Here is a 23,942-nt window from a genome sequence, read left to right as displayed (position 1 = left end):
TAGCTTATGAAATATGGAAGTTATGAAGAATCTGGCGAAGTGCGTTTTGAGTTGAAGTTGAAGAGGCTACAGCAGAAGCTTTAAAAAATGTATTGTAACGTGTTCAAGAAATGTTTTGACGTGCTAGTTTAGATTATTAGTTCTTTAGCGTTTATTCACTGTTTATTCTGATAAGGACTCTTAGCTAGTTTCTTTCTTACATGTTAGAGAAGGAAGAACTGCATCTGTTAAGAGCTGAAGACTGAGAGAATAAAGCGTAGCTTAAGCTTAGAGTGAACTGTTGGAGAAAACTGCTCTTGTACGGCGTAACTGTGGCCAAAAACAGCTGGTTTATAAAGCACCACAACTTGTGCACAAACTGTCTCTTCTAATAACAGTGAACACTACAGTGTAACATTGGCACCTGGAATAAATCAGATGGCAGGATGTTATCAAGCTTGAAGTAACAGTTCAGTCAATAATGTTGAAGTAGCAGTGAATGTAAGGCTACGTTCACATTACCAGGCTGAAGTGGCACAAATCAGATTTTTTGCCCTAATGTGACTCAGATCTGATGTTTTCAGGGCTGTGTGGACACAAATCTGATCTTTTCAAGTCCAACCTGAGCCACTTTCATATGTGGTCCTAGATCGGATACGTATCCGATTTGTGGCCATGTGACCTTAATGTGACGCTCAGATCGGAATTCATGTGCTTTTTTTCCACTGCGTGTGCGGCATCATTCAGCGTTACCATGGCAACAGCGCCGAACAGAAGTTAAAGCCAGTAAACGGTGGAAAAGCAGCTCATCTCCCCTTTTTCTCCTTCGTCTCGCTCTAATAATGAAGCTGAGAGCTGATCAGAGTTAATGATCTTCTCAGCGAAGCTCGTTCTGCTCGTTAGTTTGTGCTGATGATGACCGTGATTCATTCACGTGACGTTACTGAGTAGGATGAGCTCATGAGGGTCATTTCAGGACGCCGGTTCGTCACATTAATGACAGATTTGAGTCTCTTACCTAAACGAGTGTGAACCATCGAGTCAGAGAGATCGGATTTGAGCAAAAAATCAGATTTGAGCAACGAGGCTTGTAATGTAAACGTAGCTAAGGCGCATAGAATTGAACAACTTACTTCAAGCTAACTGGCAGCTACTGGCTACCATTCAATTTGTGAATAGTGGTTTATTTTATTACAGAATTATGATTTTGTCAGCACATCACTAGTCTTGAAGCTCGAGCTCCCTTCAGCCTCGTCATGTGAAATGATCTGAATTCTGATGGTGAGATGTGTTGAAACATTAATTAGCTGGAATCATTTGTAAAGCTGCCTGATATAACTTCGCATAATTATGAATTTTCATCATAATGCTTTAATCTGTAGCTGCTCAAAAACTGGCTAAACTATGTTTAGGATGGTTTCTCCTACTGGGAAAACCAGCCTAAATTCTTAGCTGGTTGACCACCTTGGTCAAGCTGGTCTGAAGCTAGTTTAGCTGGTTGACCACCTTGGCCAAGCTGGTCTGAAGCTAGTTTAGCTGGTTGACCACCTTGGCCAAGCTGGTCTGAAGCTAGTTTAGCTGGTTGACTACCTTGGTCAAGCTGGTCTGAAGCTAGTTTAGCTAGTTGACCACCTTGGCCAAGCTGGTCTGAAGCTAGTTTAGCTGGTTGACCACCTTGGTCAAGCTGGTCTGGAGCTAGTTTACCTGGCTGACCACCTTGGTCAAGCTGGTCTGAAGCAAGTTTAGCTGGTTGACCACCTTGGTCAAGCTGGTCTGAAGCTAGTTTAGCTGGTTGACCACCTTGGCCAAGCTGGTCTGAAGCTAGTTTAGCTGGCTGACCACCTTGGTCAAGCTGGCTTAAAGCTGGTTTAGCTGGTTGACCACCTTGGTCAAGCTGGTCTAAAGCTGGTTTAGCTGGTTGACCACCTTGGTCAAGCTGGTCTGGAGCTAGTTTATTTGGTTGACCACCTTGGCCAAGCTGGTCTGAAGCTAGTTTAGCTGGTTGACCACCTTAGTCAAGCTGGTTTAGCTGGTTGACCATATCTGTTAAGCTGGTTGCAGCTGGATGACCATCATGGCCAGCTGGTTAGAACTGGTAGACCAGCTTTTTTTCAGCTCCTCAGAGCTGAATAACCAGCTTGGCCAGCTAACCAGAGCTGGTAGACCAGTCTGGCCAAGAGATCAGAGCTATTCCCTGCTGTAGCCCTTTGTTAGACCTGAAGCTGTCTGTTTTAAACGGAGTCAAGGTGTCGACTCCTTCGATTTGAGTGGCAGGAGTCGAGAGATGAGTCGACTCCAGAAGACTCGGAGTCGTGCAGTTGAAAGCCAACCAGTCAGCACCGCCTCATTTGCTCATTTGAGAAGTGTACACTGAATTCCAGTGTCGACCTGTTTACCTCCCACCAGCTCCGAAATCTCGCCGCTCTCGCTCCTGTTGCCCTAGCAACCAATCAGAGACCTGTGTGGAGCGTTACCTCATTCTGCTTCATCTTTATTGTTTCATAGAAAGCTGTCGGAGACCCTGTTTCTCAGGTACAGAGGATTCCGGGAACTAAGCGCCCACACTTTATTTAATCAGCGCCCTCCAAAAGCCATTTGCTTACGCTCCAAACCATCACCCACACCTCCGCCGCCGAGGCTAATGGTTTAATCCTGAACCAGTTTGTGATGGTGAAATTTAAGATGGCACGCTGCTATCGATCCCACGAACCCAAACCATTTCACAGCAGGCCTCCTGCCTTCCGCTACAAAGGTTTTTGTACAGACAGTATGTGGGTTAATCAGACCTAGGCACGGACAATAACTTATGATTTGGCGCCATCTAGTGTTAAGATGCTGGTCTGACTTGACTGGCTAATTTTCAAACATTTTACACATTTTCTACTCATTACTCTTAATAACACAAATGCAATGTATGAAAAGTACAACACTTTTATTTGTTAATAAAATAATACTTTTTAAATAAATGTCAGGTCAGACCAATGTTTCATTAATACAGTTTTCCAATTACAAACCTGAAATGTGTGATGTGTAATAAAGGCCTATTTCTAGCTGGTTCTTGGTGAATAATTGCTAATAAAATGTGCAGAAGCTGTTTTGACAAAAATTAACCATAAAAAGGCCATTTTTGAAGTAGTGTAGATATCAAAACTGGTTAGTATTCTAGGCATGAGTGAAAGAATAGAGCATTTTCTTAAAAATAAGCTGATAAGAAAACTCCATATATGACATAAACAGATAAAACAAAAATACTCCACCAGTAGCGGCAATACTATATCAATACTGATGTATTTCAGCCTGCATTGCTGTAATACTACAAATAAAATACCAACATGCATCAATTTAATTACGTAGCTTATTGTGGTCCATGGCAGGATATTAAAATGGCCTTTTTTGGTTCTTCACAGGAATCCAGCACTGAAAAAAAGTAAAATATGTAACATCACGATAACTAAATGCGCGATACACTATACAATCACAACATGAAAATCATTCAGCCTAATGAGAAACTGTAGAACAGACTCAGTTTATATCACAATACCTACATTTAGAGTCGGTTGTTCATTCAGCCTAATGAGAAACTGTAGAACAGACTCAGTTTATATCACAATACCTACATTTAGAGTCAGTTATTCATTCAGCCTGATGAGAAACTGTAGAACAGACTCAGTTTATATCACAATACCTACATTTAGCGTCAGTTATTCATTCAGCCTAATGAGAAACTGTAGAGAACTTTGTTTGCTGTGCTACCAAGCTAGACTGTGTTGTAGTAGCTATGTTGGAAACAATAACAAATCAGCACCATGCTAATGTTACGTGTGTATGTGTAGGTTCACTGGTGGTTTTGGATAGTGCTAGAAAAATTGTTGGTTTTGAAAAATTGGTGGAATTCCACTTTAACTGTATAGCAAAAAGACACTTCTGAGGGGTGAATGGCACACCTACTAGAAACAGACTAAGCGGTCATACTCACTTCTTGCGGTCTTTGTCCTTTTTGCTGTTGAGCGACTGAGAGTTTAGCAGTTCGGCTGCGGCTTTGCGTTTGCTGAAGAAGCTCATTTCCTCCTCCAGCATCCTCCTCTTCTCCTCCAGCGCACTCTTCTCCTCCGTATGCAGCCGCTTCAGCTGCTCATACCTGGCATGCAGCTGTCAGTGTGACCAGCAGGGGGCACCACAGGCACATGGGAAAATAAACAGGCCGGAATTCAGCAACAAATCTGGAAAAATAATATCAGCCATTCTTTTCCTATATGTGTGTGAAAATTAAGCAAAGTTTTTTGTGTGCTTACTAAATAAAAGTAGAAAGTCAGGTTGTTCCTGAAGCCTCATACTTTAAGAAGATTTGGAACAGGGATAAATGTCTGTAGACTGTGTAGGCTGGGGCTAAACATCAGTAGGCTGTACAGGCGGGGCTAAACATCAGTAGGCCTTATAGGCGGGGCTAAACGTCGGTAGGCTGTACAGGCGGGGCTGAACGTCGGTAGGCTGTACAGGTGGTCCTGAACGTCGGTAGGCTGTATAGGCGGGGCTGAACGTCGGTAGACTGTACAGGCGGGGCTGAACGTCGGTAGACTGTACAGGCGGGGCTGAACGTCGGTAGGCTGTACAGGCGGGGCTGAACGTCGGTAGGCTGTACAGGCGGGGCTGAACGTCGGTAGGCTGTACAGGCGGGGCTGAACGTCGGTAGGCTGTATAGGCGGGACTGAACGTCGGTAGGCTGTATAGGCGGGGCTGAACGTCGGTAGGCTGTATAGGCGGGACTGAACGTCGGTAGGCTGTATAGGCGGGGCTAAACGTCGGTAGGCTGTATAGGCGGGGCTAAACATCAGTAGGCTGGATAGGCGGGGCTAAACGTCTGTAGGCTGTATAGGCGGGGCTGAACGTCGGTAGGCTGTATAGGCTGAACGACGGTAGGCTGTATAGGCGGGGCTATATAGGCGGGGACAGTAGGCTGTATAGGCGGGGCTGAACGTCGGTCACTTGTGATCATGGACCACACAGCTCATCACAAACGAGGCTGTAGTTGCTGTTTGTGCACTAATTTGGGTAGAAAAGAGATTTTCATACTGATTTTGAAGCTGCTCCTAACCGTTCCAGAGCAATTGTAGCAGCGCTCAATATTCCCGGACCCTCTTTCTAATAACCCCTTCTTCTTGAGCCTCGCCCCCCCGAGAGTTTTCTCTTACAGTCATCAGCTACAGCTCCTCGCTGTTCTTACCGGACGTACGATTCATAACTGAGAATTTCAAGCACGCTTGAAAACACTGGGGTGTCTGACAGTGACAGTAAAGGGAAAACGAGTCTTTCTTCATACTGACTGTTACTGATATTGAAATGAAATAGAAAGTGCACCAGAGAGGAGCCCTCCAAAGCAAAAAGCTTCACCCAATACCAGAGGCAAAATGGGGAGGACAAAGAAAACGTTTTATTTTTTACCTCTTTCTCAGCTTCTTTTAGCTCCGCCTCCTTCTCCTTCACTCGCTGAACGAAGGTCTGCTTCATCTCCTCTTCTCTCCTCTGCAGCTCAGCCAGAAACTCCTGACGCTTCAGTTCGTACGTCTGCTGAAGACTACAACACACAAACACACAAACCCTCAGACGTGTCCAGAGTCATTTTTACTGTCAGTTTGCTATACATTCAATTTACATTACATAATAAATGAAATGCAATTATATAATTACACAGTAATAGATTATATTTACATGCAATTTACATTGACAGTTTTGTTTTTTTGTTTCAAATGGTAAAAATGTAAACAAACTTTTTCTGTCTGACCTCCCGTCATAACACTTCAGACATACACATTGCACTGTATATTATCTATATATTTATATTACATATTTTGTACATTGCAAATAACGTCTGCAAACTTTTTGTACTGTTGCTGTTTTGTATTTTTTATGCAACTGTGAAACTGCATATATTGGCATATAGCTAAGAATACGAACATATTTCATTATACTGCACACTTCTGTTTATTTCTAATGAAAATAAATTCACATTTAAATGAATTCTTCTCACAAAATTAGACTGTACACACAATCACAACAATAACTATTCATCAAATTCAAATCATAAAACATCTCTTCTCGTTATATATTCTTAACGTTTATAATCCGCTCTTCCCACACAATTTTTCTGTTTTAATGAGTCAAAAATAATGAAATAAAATGTAAGAAGAGGCATTTTGGAGGCATTTCAATATTTTCTTCATTTACTGACAGAAAATTTGCTTCAAAAGAATGTTAACTATACAGTACAGGACTTAATGAAATTACTCTATACAGCGTCCAGTTTGTGGAGAAATCAATGGCTGGTTTCCAACTCAGACATCACAGCAGTGTTTTTGGAAGTGGGTTTGAAAAGCACAGGGAATGTCCTGAGGAACGAGGTCAGATCAAAAATTCCCAAGCTTTACAGCTGGACTAGCTTGTGCTCTCGACTCGCAAATGTTATACACGGGAAGCAGACGGCTGAATTAGGGATAAATGCGACCCGGATACTTATATAATTGAATATATGCTTGAAGAGAAGGTTCTTCAGTCTATTCAGTCCAATTTCCAATTTCCAGCTCCACAGACAACTGCAGTCTTCTCATAATCACTGCAAGGTTGGACAAGATTTACAGAATGGTATGTATTCTGTATGTGCAGGACAGACTGGGGTGGGGTTTTTGTGTTAGCATTAGCATGGAAGCAAAAAAATCATCAGCGCCGTCCAGAATCATCAGGAACTATGAACCCAAATTTATGTAGGGAATCTAAACCCCAACCTCACTAACGTACCTACAGACCAATGGATTTGTGGGTGGAGCATAGAGAGGGCAGTTCATTCAATTTGAACTGTACAGCTCCTTCTCCAAACGTCACTGTTACAAAGCAGCTTTAATCCAGAAATACAGGTACAGCCCCCTAATGAACATCGCTGAGGGAGAAACTCCCTAAGAACATGAAGAAGAACCACTGAGAGGAACCAAGACTCAAAGGAGAACTTAACTGAGAGTGTGATGAAGAACCACTGAGAGGGAACCAAGACTCAAAAGGAGAACTTAACTGAGAGTGTGATGAAGAACCACTGAGAGGAACCAAGACTCAAAAGGAGAAACTCTCTAAGAGCATGAAGAACCACAGAGAGGAACCGAGACTCAAAGGAGAAACTCCCTAAGAGCATGAAGAAGAACCACTGAGAGGAATCAAGACTCAAAGGAGAACTTAACTGAGAGTGTGATGAAGAACCACTGAGATGAACCAAGACTCAAAGGAGAAACTCCCTAAGAGCATGAAGAAGAACCACTGAGAGGAACCAAGACTCAAAAGGAGAAACTCCCTAAGAGCATGAAGAACCACTGAGAGGAACCAAGACTCAAAAGGAGAAACTCCCTAAGAGCATGAGGAAGAACCACTCAAAAGGAGAAACTCCCTAAGAGCATGAAGAACCACTCAGAGGAACCAAGACTCAAAGGAGAACTTAACTGAGAGTGTGATGAAGAACCACTGAGTGAAACCAAGACTCAAAAAGAGAAACTCTCTAAGAGCATGAGGAAGAAGCCCTGAGTGGAACCAAGACTCGAAGACTCTAGTCTGGGTTTAGGATAGAATTAGGACGGGTTTACAGGGAAGACTGAACAGAGGCACTGATCATACAAAGGAGAGACCTCAGAGATTGACCGGTGACTGATGGGAAAGACTGTGCCGGTACCTGACTGGTTTGGACTCTGAGTCCGTGTCCTTAAAGCCCATCTCCTCCAGCTGACAGCGTCTGTAGAGCTCGTAGTGCCGGGTGTGTGTTTGTTCTCGCAGGTCCTCCATGTTCACACAGATCAGCATCTCCCTCAGTTTCACGAAATCACAGTGAGTCTCGTTCTCCACTGAAAAACACAGACAGTGATACAAACACACAGCGTTATGAAGCTTCACTGCTCAATACATACAGCACTGTGACAAAGACAGACACCACAGTCATTTCATTAACTACTTCAGGTGCTCATTTTACAGCATCGCACAGAACCCTCAACTAAATAATATCAGATTCACATCAGACAGCTGGAGGGATATTTTTCCACACCTCCAAAGTTTTTCTGCTTCTCACAAACCAAGTAAACACATTCACTGTCTGTTTACATGCAAAGATTTTCTCCAATCCAATTGAGTACATGCAAATTACAGATTTAGGCCCAGTCCCATTTCTTCTTTTCACCCCTACCCCTCGTTTTCGAGTGTCACCCTAACCCCTTGGAACTGAGTTGCAGGGTAGTGGTTGAAATCTTCCTCTCTGAAATAAAAAGAGCATCACTTCATTAACAGCTACCAGCGCTGCTCTGTAGGCGACCCTGCCAGTCTGCAGTGACAGCAGAGGAGGGTAAAGTTCAGCTCCTCACTGCTGGGCTTTAGTTACATTTAGGGCATCATATGCCTTCAAAGAGGGGGGCAATTATTTATTATCACCCACCCCTAATTCTTCAGTGATATGAAGCTGAAGTTAGATATTCTCCAGCTTCTTGTTCAAATTTTCCCGTTCCACCTTAAATGGTGCAGCAGTTACATTCTGGTGCTTCAGGTGTCAGAACTGCTGCACTATTTAAGGTGGAACGGGAAAGTTAGCTAGCTACCGAGACATTAGCATGCTATTAGCATTTTTTTTTTGTATGAAGAAAACGACCAAAATACACTGAAACTACATTAAGATATTATGATGGTTATCGTAATTTTTTACGGACAAAATTCTCACATTTGTCGGGTTTCTTTGGTCTCTTGTTCTCCGTCTTGCCGGTTTTTCTTTTTTTCCTCATATCTCTCTGTTTGGAGTCTCTGAAAAACCTCAGTTTGAAGGGTCATGTAGCCCCAACACTTCACCCTACCCCTCTATCTCAACCAGAATTGGGACACCCTACATGTGAACGTGACGTGAAAGCACAAAACAGAAAGCTAAGGGCTAAGTGGTAGGGGCGAAGGGTGAAATGGGACTGGGCCTTAGACTGAGGTGTTTATATGCTCACTCTACTCAACAATCTGATGGAAAATCTCTGTTTACATCCTCACTACAAGTAGAGAACCGCTTAGTGTAGACGTTACCATGACAACCAGCATCACGTGGGTCCAGTCAGAGTGAGACAAGCAGCAGTGAGCAGTGCTTGTGTTTATAATTGCTTTAAAATGATGTCAGACTCAGGAAAACGTCCTTCACATGTCCTTATTAAAGAAGGCCGAGAGGAAGACGTCGTGTTCTGAGACACATAAGCTGGACGTCCGTCCCACCGCCGTCTTTTAAAGATCAGAGCATAAACTTCGTCTCCTCTGCAGACCAGTTTCTGCTCCGCCATGTTGAACGGTATAAACTTTCACTATGACGCGACGAACATGATCAGAACGGACTTAAACTTTCCGATAGGGAATGTAATCAGATACAGGCTTTACACGGATATTATTCTTCTATTTAACGGATTATTTACAGGATTACCCACCTCGATCAGTCGGATACAAACTGTATTCCGAATGGCCTCAATCGGACTAGTCTATTCTGATTGAGGTGTTTACATGGACGTATTCTATTCCGATTGAGCTATTAGTCGGATTATTAACGGATTATCAGGCTGCATGTAAACGTGGCTAGTGGTGTTGAGGTCTGGACTCTGGGGTGGTCAGTCCATCGTTCAGCTTCTTTGTTTGATGTGTCCGTCTCCTTTTCTCAGTGAGGTTCTTCTTGACAGCTACACATCCTTTCAGACCCACAGCGCTGAGTCGTCTTCTCACAGTGGAAGGATGGACAGAAACACCTGTGGATGTTTTCAGATCTGAAGCAGCTTGATTTTCTCCTCTCTCTCAGAGATGAAAGCTTTAAGTGCTGTTTATCTGATGGGGGCAGTTTTGGGGTCGACCAGCTCTTCCAGGTGGTTGTTAGGAGTCTCAATTTCTCTGGAGCTTTTAATAATTTTTTGAGCTCTCATTTCGGAAGCCCATTTTTTGTGAGAAGTTAGAGAGGCACTGCTGTAAAACTAACCACAGTAAGTATTCTGGATGATGTTGTTACAGAAACTGTTAAAGTATATTTATCTGACAAAAACATGTTGGCACATCGTCCACTGAAGAGGAAGAAACACCTGCAGAAAGCAATGAATCTCCGTCAGCATCCAGCGTTAGCGGTTTGCTGTAGTTTAGCTCATTAACTGAAGAGTCTTTGTTATGTTACTAATCCAGCAAAAAACCTTATGATTTCCCTCAGCTATTTTTGAATAATGAATGGTTTTTAATGGTTCTATAGTAAAGAAAATGGTGCTATTTAGAACTATGAACACTCAAAGAACCCTTGATTAAAGGTTTCTTGGCATCATTAAATGGTTCTTCTTCAAATTGATAGATAATGTGCTGTAAATGGATCTACATTTTGAAAAGAGTTCTATATAGCACCAAAAAGCGTTCTGGTAAATGGTTACTATGTCTAGCTTGTTACAACAGAAGAACCCTTTTTGGTGCTATACAGAACCCTTTTCAAAAAGGCTCTGTATAGAACCACCTTCAGCACATTATCCATGAATCTGAAAGACACTTTCACCATGCAAAGGGTTCTTTGAGTGTTCATGGTTCTATATACATGGTTCTATATATATTTTTTTTTTACTAAAAAAAAACCCTGAATCTTTTTCTACATTGTACTTTAATTTTAAAAAGTGAGGAACATTGTAAAATATCACCACGTCTCGGTTTAAACATAACTGGAGAGCTCTCACCTTGCACCACGCCCCAGGGGTACTGACGGGCCTTCACCATTTTATTCCCAATGTTCACCTCCTCTGTGCTCCCGACAACAGCAAAGGGCAGGTGACCCTACAGCAGCAACAGCGACAACAACATATAAACTAAATCAACAAGATTTTATTCAACTTTATATAATATTTACCCCAAATGTAGCTGATATCAGCCAAAACATGGACAAAATTCAGGCTTTAAGATGCTACAGCTTCTTTTTTTACTTAAGCTCTATATACTTTTGTCAATGTTAACAGATAACAGTTATAACATAGATACACAGATAACATCATAAGCCACGTTTACATGCAGCCTAATAATCCGTTAATAATCCGACTAATAGCTCAGTTGGAATAGATTACATCCATGTAAACACTAGACTAGTCCGATTGAGGCCATTCGGAATACAGTGTCTATCCGACTGATCGAGGTGGGTAATCCTGTAAACAATCAGTTAAATAGAAGAATAATATCCGTGTAAACGCCTGTATCTGATTACATTCCCTATCGGAAAGTTTAAGTACGTTCTGATCATGTTCGTCGCATCATAGTGAAAGTTTATACCGTTCAACATGGCAGAGCAGAAACTGGTCTGCAGAGGAGACGAAGTTTATGCTCCGATCTTTAAAAGACGGCGGTGGGACGGACGTCCAGCTTGTGTGTCTCAGAACACGACGTCTTCCTCTCGGCCTTCTTTAATAAGGACACGTGAAGGACGTTTTCCTGAGTCTGACATCATTTTAAAGCAATTATAAACACAAGCACTGCTCACTGCTGCTCATCTCACTCTGACTGGACTCACGTGATGCTGGTTGTCATGGTAACATCTACACTAAGCGGTTTTCATCACATGCATGTCATTTGGGATTGGGTTACTTGTAGTGAGCATGTAAACAGAGATTTTCATCAAATTGTTGAGTAGAGTGAGAATAAACACCTCAGTCTAAATCTGTAATTGGAATGTGTTCAATCAGACTGGAGAAAATCTTTGCATGTAAACACAGACACTGAGTGTCAGAAACCACAGAATGTATTTGCCAGTTTGAGGTGAGCATGTGATGATGTAGCCATGCAGCTGGCAGCGTTCAAATAACATTAAGGAAGCAAACTTCAGACACCAAACATGTCTTGGCTGATCAACTACATTTGGGCTACAACTGTGTACATCTGTGGTTTTAGGGCAGTAAGGTTCTGGTGGCATACATTCATGGTGGTGTTGATCTTTGCCACACTCTCGTCGTCGACTGGAAACTGGTAGATCTGGACGCCGTTGCTGACCAGCTCGCTCATGATCTTAATCTTGAATTTGTGAAGCTCGCTCTTGGAGATGGTGTCTGCTTTAGCGATGACCGGAATGATGTTCACCTGCAAGAGCGGACAGCACATACGGTCAACACACTACCATTACACACACTACCATTAAACAGTCTACAGCAGGGGTCTTTAATTAAAATTCAGTAAGGTCCAGTTAGAGAAAGTTTCCTCAAGCAAAGGTCCAGAACATCATAATGTCTAACCTGCATCATGATTCAGTGCCATATACTGTTTACTGAAGTTGCCTAGTAGGTATATCAACATCTTATACAGTCAACAACTGAATGTCAAATCAAATAAAGTACAATTCAGTCATATTTCAACAACATTTATTGTCAGTCTTCTCTTTTTAGATCACGCCGTGTGAAATAACTTCCCTCTGACTGACTTTCTTCTCCGACTGCTGTTTCTCGCCTCGTCCCTCCCCCGTGTGTGCGTCACTCACTTGACTCTCAGTGCTCATTGTAATGCACAGATATGATTGGCTGAGTAGCGTTTACAACGCACGCGATTGGTCTGTGAGTCTCCCCGGCCGCTAAACCGTTACCGTAAAGGCTAGAAAAGTTACGCCGGTTAAAATAGGACCACCCGGTCGAAATTAAATAATTCTCCTTAGTTTATCGGTTATAGGACAGGGTCTGGGTCCGGACTCGGACCGCGGTCCGCCTATTAGTGACCTCTGGTCCACAGCCTGTGAGCAAGGTCATGTTCTTCACTGCCCATCTCTGCTTAAATAAAAGAATTAACCATCTGTTGTAAACATGCCTACTTGCCTCTGTGGGGCCACAGTTGTCATTTCAGTGAGATTTTCAGGTTAAAAACTAGGAAAAGCCCCTTGTGGTGAGGCATCTCGATGGTAGCAGGAAATACTGGAAAATACAAGAACTTTATGGGCTGTAAGAAATTTATTTTTTGTATTTATTCCTTTTTATTTTTTTGCAATTGCAAAAGGAAGCTGGAAAGCTAACGTTACTGCAAGGAGGCCAAAAACCACATCTGTATTTATTAGCTGCTACATCAGTGGATTTCTTTATAGCTGATCCCAATGGCTGTGTATATACTGTAGTATTAGCACAATGCATGCTGGGTTTTGTAGTGGGAGAACTGTGCGCAAATGAAAACATGAACAGGATGTAAATTTGTGAATTCTGTCAAACTGATGAGGCCGAGACAAACAGTAATAACAAATAATAACATCACCTGCTAGTTTTAGGCCAAAATGCACCTCTCTCCACACCAAGCTAAACTATTAAAAGACTAAATTGCAAAAAATCAGATTTACCCAGTTTTGCGTCCTGAATGTATCTGATCAGCTTCTTTAGTTTTAGCACTGGAGCTATGAGGGTAATGTAGCTAACCAGTAATGCAAACCAGAGATGTTATAAAGGAGGAGACGGTCACTGGTTAAAATATGAGTGGGAAAACTTGTAACGCTTAACATGATGTTTGTTTGCCAAGAAAGTCCTGTCCTTCAAGAAAAAGCGTCAGCTTGCTGGTTATGCCAATGTTTATGTGCGTTATTGAGCCAAACGCTACGTCACGCATTCGGCAAGCTGTCAAAACAAAACGGCCTCCATCTCCCAGAATCCCACGGGAGATCACGTCACTGCACAACTTCCTTCAGAGTTGGAGGAAGACACGGACTCCATTACCCAGAGTTCTCGGGGAACTCACGTGATCTCTGACTCGCGGACGCGCTCCTATCAGAGATCTCAATCCCCTGAATACTAATGTGTAGCACCTGTGTATTTGGTCATATGACTCGTGTTGTTTAGTTTAAAAGCCGGGGCTTTAGGTAGGATAGTTGTGAGGTATTGTTTCCCTGTGAACTACTGAGCGTTTGTATTCTGATTACCGGTATTCAGTTTCTGACCACTGCTTTGTTTATCTGGATTCTGCCTTTTTGCCTGTCCCTTCTGATACGTTTGCCTGTCTCGACTGATCTGTGTTTTTGAACCCTTTTGCCTGTTATTTGGATCACGTTTTTGCCCTGGCCTCATTGGTTTGTTCGCTTGGTGTTATGCTCACCTTTCATTTGTGTTTTTTGAACTTGACCCTCACCTATTACTCGACCACGTTTTTGCCTTGTGTGATCAAAACTGCTGTGATCTTTTTAATCCGCGAGCGTCTGGTTTCTGTCAAAGCGTTACATACAAACTAATTATGAGGTTTTTGTCAGATTTTTATCAGCGATTTCAAATTTGTTTATAAAATGGTCATTTTACCGTCAGTTTTGAGTATTTTGGTCTCTTCCTGTTCGAAGAGACACGAGTCTGGTCTTGTATGCCTGGAAATAACTGCCCAGTGGCGTTGCAAACGTGGCTGCCAAGTGGACAAAGTTTCCTATGAGGACTCTGCGTGGAGCTGTTTAATCTCTAATAGACATAATTATGTTGTTTCAGACACTGCATGACACACTTATCTCTAAAGGTGGACTGAAGCATATTATTTACAAAGGACAATTATTTGTTAGCAAAATTAGCCTTATAGCTCCAGCACTAAAACTAAAGAAGAAACTTCAAACACCAAACATGCCTTGGCTGACTGACTATATTTGGTAGGGGGAATGAGTCAATTTGAACCATCACCTTAATGCTTTGTGTTTGAGTCTTTTCTGGGATTAAAAATACTCTGTAATGCTAGTCGACTGGACCACCGTTGAGGCAGCTCCTCAGAGTTAAGTGCTGGTGGGTGGTGCTCCTGTTTTGTGTGTGCCAGCTCTTTGGGACAATACTGTCATACGGGCAGATGTGCAAGGCTCTGAGTGCAGAACCACAGGAAAGCTCAAACAGCTCAAACAAATAAAATTATCTTGTGCACTTTTGCAAAAATGCTATTTTTCTGAAAAGATCTCTGACCAGAGCGCTCTCACCAACCCACTAACCAGAGTGAACACATCTATATACACTGGTCAGGCATGACATTATGACATTATCTACGCTCATTGTCCATTTTATCAGCTCCACTTACTATATAGGTGCACTTTGTAGTTCTACAGTTACAGACTGTAGTCCATCTGTTTCTCTAACCCCCTTTTACCCTGTTCTTCAGTGGCCAGGACCCCCATGGACCCTCACAGAGCAGGTACTATTTGGGTGGTGGATCATTCTCAGCACTGCAGTAACACTGACATGGTGGTGGTGTGTTAGTGTGTGTTGTGCTGGTCTGAGTGGATCAGACACAGCAGTGCTGCTGGAGTTTTTAAACACCTCAGTGTCACTGCTGGACTGAGAATAGTCCACCAACCAAAAGCGCTGCTCCAGTGATTTGGTCAGTTTGTAGATCTTAAATTTGGCTCACAATGTTATTAACAGAAAACGATGTGAAAAATATGTAACTGGCCTTACTGTTAGCCTAACTAGTCTTAAAGTTCAAAGCTAGATTTGTCTCAAAGTGAGAAAAAAAATTAAAAGATTATATTTGAAACGAAATTACACTATAAATATATCATAAATGGGTGAAAGACCATGATGGGGTCATTTAAAGAACTAGTGTCGCAGCTCCAACCAATGCCTAACCTTACTGTCCAGCTTCTTCATGGTTACCAGGTCCAGAGATTTGAGGGAGTGACCAGACGGAGCGATGAAGTAGAGGCATGCGTGGATCCTGGAGTCGTGGTGGTTATGAAGCGAGCGCTTTATCTTCAGCTCCTCTTGCAGGTAGGACTCAAACTGAGTGTCGATATAATCCACAATGTGCTGATAGCTGTGAAAAGCACAATAACATAAAAGACGACAAACATTTTATATAAAAAAAATCTAATTTTCCCAGTTTTCTCCCACACAAAATGCAGTCAGACATGCTTGGTGTCTGAAGTACTTTAGTGTTGCACTGGAGCTACATGGCTAATGTAACAAGTACAGGACAATATGTCAACAAACAGCACGGTGCTAACTGCAGGCCCAAATCATCACACGCTCGCCTCAAACCCAGTGGAGTTGTTAAGTAATCTCTATCAGAATTTGGCCCAGTCCCATTTCACCCCTCGCCCCTACCACTCAGCCCTACCCCTCTGTTTTGCGTGTTCACGTCTAGTGGTAGGGTGTCCCGATTCTTGTTGAGACAGAGGGGTAAGGCGAAGTGTTAGAGCTACATGACCCTCCAAACGGAGGTTTTTCAGAGACTCCAAACAGAGTGATATGAGAAAAAAAGAAAAACTGGCAAGATGGAGAACAAGAGACCAAAGAAACCCACAAATGTGAGAATTTTCTCTGTTATAAATTATAATAACTACTGTATTATCTTAGTTTCATTCGTTTCAATGTATTATGGTCCTTTTATTCATGTATATCTATGTTCTGGTGCCTGAGGCCTTAACTTTATGTAGTAGTTATTTATTTACAGTGATGGTTGATGCTTTGTAGAGGTAAATTATAGTATTCCTTAATCCGTGTAGATATTCATAATAGATTAACGTTACCACCTTCTTACATGAGGCTTCTTATTTACCAGCTGTACCATTTAAGGTGAAACGGGAAAATTCGAACAAGAAGCTGGCGAATAGGAAGCCAACTTTAGCTTCGTCCTTCTTACTGTGTTTTGGGGGTTTATTTTATGTGTATTAAGATTAGAAGTGATTCACACACTGATGGATTTGCTGAAGTGTCTGATTGTGTTTCTCACGCTAAACTCGGTTTTTATCGTCAGGTCCAGACTGAATACTTTCCTGCTGGTCTGGGCGGCTGATTATCACGATCAGTTATTAAAGTAATAAAGCTACCGAGAGCAGATCCGTGCAGCCTGGATTAATCTGTGTCTGAGGATTATAACTAAACAGATTTGGTGAAAATCGGTTGAGTAATAAGGAAGTTGTGGCTGATTTAATCCTGAGACTCTTCGTCTCTCAGTACAAGTGAATCTGTTCACAAGCGGATCTTGACCTCTCCAACATGGCGGACGTGCAAGATTTCAACCACTACCCCTTGTAACTCAGTTCCAGGGGGCGACACTCAAAAACAAGCGGGTTGGGGTAAAAATTAGAAATGGGATCAGGCCTCAGATTATATAGTTTCTCACACTGTATGATATACTGTTGTCTATGAACGTCGACAACTCAGGCTTCAACATCTCCTTCTACTATTATTCGCAAAAACCTTTGTTCTTCTTTATTGTTTAGGGTAAGCGTGTGATGGGGGGGGGGTTTACTGTACACCTAATAACTGATTTTCTGTCAAACTATCATTTTAAATGGTAAAAACGCTTAATGGACAACAGTTGGAGTAGTAGTAAATCCAGTTAAGCCACTTGGGAATGTACCATGAAAGCTAATCAAATCAATTAATCATACTGAAAATAACACAATCGATTAATCTTGCCTTTCCTGCTTGTTCATCTGGTCTCCGAAGCCCACGGTGCTGACCACTGTGAGTTTTAACCGGACGCTGCTCTCTCGAAGATCGTACGTCTGAGCTCTCAGCTTCACCTTCGGCTCAAAGTGGGAGGCCTCAAAGGTCTCGAAATTGGTGTTGAACAGAGTGTCCATTAGCGTGGACTTTCCAATACCAGTCTCCCCTGATAACAACAGGAAATATATATATTACACTACATATAAATGAAGTACAGGGTAAATACATTTACGATGTATATGCTGTTACTCTCATACACCGATCAGGCATAACATTCTGACCAACTCCTTGTTTCTACGCTCATTGTCCATCTTATCAGCTCCACTTACTATATAGGTGCACTTTGTAGTTCTACAGTTACAGACTGTAGTCCATCTGTTTCTCTGATACTTTGTTAGCCCCTTTTTACCCTGTTCTTCAGTGGTCAGGACCCCCATGGACCCTCACAGAGCAGGTACTATTTGGGTGGTGGGTCATTCTCAGCACTGCAGTAACACTGACGTGGTGGTGGTGTGTTAGTGTGTGTTGCGCTGGTCTGAGTGGATCAGACACAGCAGTGCTGCTGGGGTTTTTAAACACCTCAGTGTCGCTGCTATGTGTGTATATATTCATATATTCTACGTGTTAACCTTTACGTTGTATGTAAATTTCATGATGAATGAACTGAAAGAAATGGACCAAAATCACTTTTTGGTTCCACTGACTTACATTAAAAGTAAAGTGTGTTTTTTTCCTTCTCCTGAAAAGTTATTAATTTGGAGATACAAGGTTTTCTTCTGACAACAGCCATATATATATATATATCTATATATATATATATATATATATATATATATATATATATATATATATATATATGAATAATAATAAATAAACTAAATATAATGTGCTGTTACTCTCACCAATACAGAGGATGTTGAAACAGAAGCCCTGGCTCGCGGACTTGTTCACCAGTTGATCTGGCAGACTGTCAAAACCAACATGACCTGACAGAGTGAGCGGACGAGCATTCTTTTCCTACAGAGAGAGAGAGAGAGAGAGAGAGAGAAGGAGAGAGAGAGAGAGAGAGAGAGAGAAGGAGAGAGAGAGAGAGAGAGAGAGAGAGAAGGAGAGAAGGAGAGAAGGAGAGAGAGAGAGAGAGAGAGAGAGAGAGAGAAGGAGAGAAGGAGAGAGAGAGAGAGAGAGAGAGAGAGAGAGAGAGAGAGAGAGAGAGAGAAGGAGGGAGAGAGAAATGGAGAAAGGCAGGAAATAAAAGACAGCCAACGGGGGCCCGGAACAGAGAGGACAAGAGAGCACAAGCGAGCGAGAGACAGAGAGAGAGAGAGAGAGAGAGGAGAAGGAGGGAGAGAGAGAGAGAGAGAGAGAGAGAGAGAGAGAGAGAGAGAGAGAGAGAGAAAGAGAGGGAGAGAGAGAGAGAGAGAGAGAGAGAGAGAGAGAGAGAGAGAGCATTCATAAACCCAGTTGACACTGACGGCTCACTCTAAAGGAGGTCATTGTTGCGGCCACTTGACACGTTCTGTGCTGTAATCAACAAACTACAATGACGACACTGAGATCTTCCCACATTCAGTCCGTGTGTGTTTAATGAAAACAAACCATCTATCACACAGTAAGGCAGACAGCCCATATTTCATAAGGAAGGCATCTCCCAAATTTCTGCTATTTTCAGTGTTAGGGAGGATGTCATGTCATGTAATATCTCATGTTATGTAATATGCTGTACTGCAGCATTATATCCCTCAATATCTTGTCATGTTTTTGTTCAGTGTTCTCTCACTATAACGCTATACTTGCACTATATGACTGGGTGATATATATAAAAATAATTAGCACAATATTTCCTAGATCAAAATTGTGATAATCAATTATATAGCGTGCTTTACAAATAAAAAAACAAGTGAATAAAACATTGTGCATACATATTACTTAATATTATTTATTACCTTTTTAGTAGAAGTAAATAAAACATCAGTTCTGCTTCTCACTGACTGGCTAATAAATCTTCATAGTTTTAATGCTATAACTTGCAAACTTTTGTCTATTTTGCTCAGAAGAGGGATGATTTCTATTATATTACTTAAGAATCTTAAAGGGCAACTCCACTGATTTTTCAAAAATTCTGCATAATTAATTGTTTGAGACGTAAACAGAGTGGTTCAGAGTGGTTTGGTGTGAAACGCTCTGTTCTAGAGAAACTTACAGAGTCAGAATTGTTCACAGTGGTGGTGATAGGAACCAGACGTCCACCTCTAAAAGCTCCCTCACAGAAAGATTATTACATGAAATGGTTAGATATGCTCTCTGACGTCTGACGCACTGTTTTATGATAGCTTTGTGATGGAAAAATAGTCCCCAAAAACTTTTTTTCTCCAGATTTTCCACTATTTTCCCATCATCATCATTCCATATAAACTCAGAAGACTCGTGTAGGTTCACTGGTGGGTCTGGATAGTAAATATAATGTCTATATTGTGTTGTAGTCATGGCGACCCCTGGTTCCTATCACCACCACTGTAAAGGCATCTGAACCATTTCACACCAAACCACTCTGAATCTCTCAATCATTAGCCAGACATTTTAAATAATTGGTGGAAATTCCATTTAACATTAACAAAAGGGACATTCTAGCAGTTTATTTGCCTTACTTTTGATTAAATAAGCAAAATAAACAATTAATTAGTCACTTAAGTTTTCTGTAAGTGGGACTTCTTGGTGAAATGAGTACAGTTTAATCTGTATTTGACTCTTAACCTCTTCAACTCCGTGGTTCCAAACGCACTTCGCCAGATTCTTCATAACTTCCATATTTCATAAGCTACATTCTAAAGGTGGGGGTCGTATGAGAGCTGTAACTGTCTTCTTTCCAGTCAAATAGATGGTGATGTCATTTTAAACCCTTATAATAAAAGAAGCTGAACTCACAATTTTTTTCTACTGAAAGTCGACCCATTTTTCCACAAATCTGGGCTATAAACTATAAACAGATGGCGTCTCTTCAGTGATCTGCTCTGTAAAAACTAGTTTTATAAAATAATACAAAGAGCGTCTAAGATTTTTGGCTTTCAGTAGTAAACTGTAAGCATATAGCAATATGTGTAGATCATAAAACACATGTTCTGTTAATTTGAGGGGAGATTTACAAATAAATAAATAAATTTAAATAAATAAATATATAAAATAAAAATTTGCATTTATTTCATGCAGCTACTGAATAATTTGCCTTATGATTTGGTCATGTAAATTCAGATGGACACACCAAAATATACCCTGGGGAATAAGAGGTTAAACAGTCCAAAGCAGTGTTAGATGCTCATTCAGCAGCTCTTCAGCTTCTCCCCCAGGTTAGTAATCTCCTCAATGACTTTTATATTAGAAGTTTAGAGAAATATTAACGTTATTTCTGTTTCTCACTGCCTAGCTAACAATAATGTTACTCTATTTAGTGTTACAACTTGAAAAATTTGCCTACTCGGACAGCAGAGGAAGGTTTTGACTGAATTATTTAGCTAAGAATCTTAAAAATATGAGAATAACTGAAGCTACTTTTCACTCAGTTCTCCATCACCTTCGGCAGTAACGGTTAGTTTATCCCGGACCACACCTCCCACGCCCACCAACTCAAGCTCGTTTAGTGAGTAAAATGCTCGTAGTGACCTCAAAGTGACCATAAACGTACCATTTGGCGACAAACATCCGAGGACGACATCTGTAAGGCGGAGAACGGCTTTAGTTTTAAAGTTTTGAGCTCAGTTTACTCAGCAGATGGGCAACGGCTCCAACTTTATCCCAGCTGACAGACAATGCGAGCGGAGGGAGCGGGAGAGGTCATTCAAAAGTAGGTAAGACGCTCATCAGTTCATCAGTTTAAATCCGTCTTTTAACAGCGCACATGTTAGAATTGGGTTCTTGTAAATATTTGCATTTTCAAAACACTCACTTTAGATCATGAAAGCTAAAAGAAACCACTCCTCGCTGACGTTTTCTGAAAACAGGTTCGCTCCGAGCACCCCCCCAGACACGAGTGAAAGTGGTACGTCCCGGCTTCGCCTCCACCCGTTCGTGTTGTTGCTATGCAAACGGACTCCATTTTGGCTCCGGCCTGAGGCGCCGCGCTGATTGCGTAGCGGCGAAGGTGGGAGCCAAAATGGAGGACGAAGGAGGCCAGTTTCACTCTTCAAGCCGCCGAAGGAACCGCACGGCGACCCCTGCCTGGCGCTTTGATACATTTTTGGAGAAACGGAGAACGTAACGTCTGATTAAGGAGGACGGGATGTGATGAATATAGAAGAAGATCGATTGTTTTCGCTTCTCTAATAAACATCACGCAGGATGGCGACGGAGTGCAGCCAGGAGTCCGTGCTGGAGTTTCTAATTGAGAAAGGGGGGCGTGTGAGGAATAAGGAGTTGATAGAGCATTTTAAAGTGTTTCTCGCTGGAGAAAAGGACAGAAACGTGGAAAAGGAGTCCTTCAAACGGTTTGTGGACAACGTTGCTTATGTCAGGCAGGAGAATGGGGAGAAGGTGGTGTGCTTGAAGAAGAAGTACAGGAGGATGCCAGGAGCTACACATGACCCTAATCCTAAACAAGGTGTGCCGTCTCCTGGGAAGGAGGACAGTGATGGAAACGGGAAGCTTGGTCAGAAATCCGACACGCCGTCGAGGCACAGGATGCTTGATGATGGGGAAAGGGGCATGGATGTGGACGTATGCATATCGGACATTGCACTGGTTGAAGTAACCGCCTCAGATGGCGGTTGTGGCTTTGCGCAGAAGGTACGAGGCCCTGAAAAGGAGAGCCGTGAAATTGAGGTCACCACTTCTGTGAAATTGGCCGGCGATGCGGATCACGAGGCGGCGGCTTGCAGAGGAGGCCCCGCGGTGCAGCTGGTGGGCCGACGGAGAACCTCTCGGGGTTCGCAGCGCAGCCTCCTGGCCACCTCGGACGAAGTGGACTCGGTAGGCATGGAGGTCGGTACCCCAAGAAGCAGCCGAAGGAGCTTCGTAGAGCTGATGATGAGCAGCTCCCCGCAGGTGCGCCGCAACCTGGTGCGCAGGAGCTCGCAAGGCCAGATGGTGGCCAAACGGTGGGATTCTCTGAAAAGCGAAGGGGATTCTAGCTCAGTGGAGGAGGACTGCGCCTCGGTGACTCTAGACCCACTAGAGCACGAGTGGATGATGTGCGCTAGTGACGGGGAATGGGACAGCCTTCAGCGGCTGCTGGTTTGCGAGCCAGGTCTCGTCACCAAGAAGGACTTTGTCACCGGCTTCACTTGCCTGCATTGGGCAGCCAAGCAGGGCAAGCATGAGTTGCTTGCATTGCTGGTCACCTTCGCCCAGCAGCACTCCGTGGCGGTCAACGTGAACGCCCGCTCCAGCGCCGGGTACACGCCTCTCCACCTGGCGGCCATGCACAACCACGTGGAGGTCATGAAGCTGCTGGTGGGAGCTTATGATGCGGACCTAGAGGCGAGGGACTACAGCGGGAAGAAGCCTTCCCAGTACCTCAACCCTGCAGTCGCAGGCGACATCCGAGACATCGTAGGCGCTTGTGGGGACTTGGACACAGAGAAGCCCAAGTTGCTGGCCAAGCCCAAGTCGCTGTACCGCAAGGCTTCCATCGGCAGGATCAAGCTAAACCGAGGCAGGGTCAGGACCCAGATTGTTCACAGCACCTCTTTCAGAGAGACTGAGGAAGGGGATGGGTCCCTGACGAGCCCTGTCAAGTCCAGACCCGTGTCCAACCTCTTTGGCTAGGGCGAGGATGGTGGAATGCCTTTCCCAAAATTGTTCCCAGAGAAAATTCCGCTTTTACCTCTTAGGCACTGACAGTGTAGCATTGTTTCACCCCCAGAATCATTCACGTGGCACTAATCTGCCTGTTTGCTAATAGGCTCAGACACGGATACGCCCGTACGTCCCAGCACTTAGGGCTTTTAACAGATACGAGTGCATGAGTCGTAAATTAGATCAGCCCCTGTGAATATGGGACCCACTGGAATCTGAACACTTTAGCACTTCGCTGCTGGACCAACGCACTTGACACTTTTATATTATATAGAAACTCCATTCATTTTTTAAATTTCTGCATAATTAAATGGTTGAGATGTAAACAAAGTCATTCAGAGTGGTTTGGTGTGAAACGCTCTGTTCTAGAGTCAGAACTGTTTACAATGGTGATGATGGGAACCAGACGTCCGAAGAGGTTCATGACTCTGAGTGTATAACATATAACATATAACTCATTCTTATTTTCATTTGTTCATTGTATTTTAAAGTATTTTAGTATCTGAAGTTTTGAGAAAGTTTTGGTCTCATGTATTTTTAAAATCCATTAAAAATATATGCATTCATTCATTCATTCATTCATTCATTAAGCTGCTTATCCTCCTGGTTCACAGAGGGTGCTGGAGCCTATCCCAGTGGTCATTGGCCGGAAGGCAGGATACGAGCTGGACAGGCCTCCAGTCCATTGCAGGGCTGTGCAGGGTGTTGTGAAGCAAAATAATCCCCAAAGAAAACACATTTTTTTAGATTCAACATGTCTATATTTGTGTTGTA

General features: G+C 42.7%; 2 protein-coding genes across 2 annotated transcripts; one reads left to right on the top strand and one right to left on the bottom strand.

The window, feature by feature from the left end:
- Positions 1 to 2,894: 2,894 nt before the first annotated feature.
- sept10 (septin 10) lies at positions 2,895 to 21,350 on the bottom strand. Its single transcript, XM_036575850.1, has 10 exons — positions 21,061 to 21,350; positions 18,287 to 18,401; positions 17,355 to 17,550; positions 15,558 to 15,744; positions 11,929 to 12,090; positions 10,707 to 10,803; positions 7,682 to 7,850; positions 5,419 to 5,551; positions 3,956 to 4,128; positions 2,895 to 3,396 (listed from the first exon to the last, which is right to left on the bottom strand). Exons 1-10 carry the CDS (start codon positions 21,088 to 21,090, stop codon positions 3,381 to 3,383), a joined length of 1,278 nt encoding a protein of 425 aa, XP_036431743.1. The 5' UTR covers positions 21,091 to 21,350; the 3' UTR covers positions 2,895 to 3,380.
- A 314-nt stretch (positions 21,351 to 21,664) lies between these two features.
- sowahca (sosondowah ankyrin repeat domain family Ca) lies at positions 21,665 to 23,205 on the top strand. The gene is made up of 2 exons (XM_036573069.1): positions 21,665 to 22,137; positions 22,252 to 23,205. The coding sequence occupies exons 1-2, from the start codon at positions 21,714 to 21,716 to the stop codon at positions 23,136 to 23,138; spliced, it is 1,311 nt and encodes a 436-aa protein (XP_036428962.1). The 5' UTR covers positions 21,665 to 21,713; the 3' UTR covers positions 23,139 to 23,205.
- The last annotated feature ends 737 nt before the right edge of the window (positions 23,206 to 23,942 follow it).

The sequence above is a fragment of the Colossoma macropomum genome, unplaced genomic scaffold, assembly GCF_904425465.1.
Source record: "Colossoma macropomum unplaced genomic scaffold, Colossoma_macropomum, whole genome shotgun sequence".
In the NCBI taxonomy this organism is placed as follows: Eukaryota; Metazoa; Chordata; class Actinopteri; order Characiformes; family Serrasalmidae; genus Colossoma; species Colossoma macropomum.
This window is presented reverse-complemented; position numbering and strand designations above follow the sequence as displayed.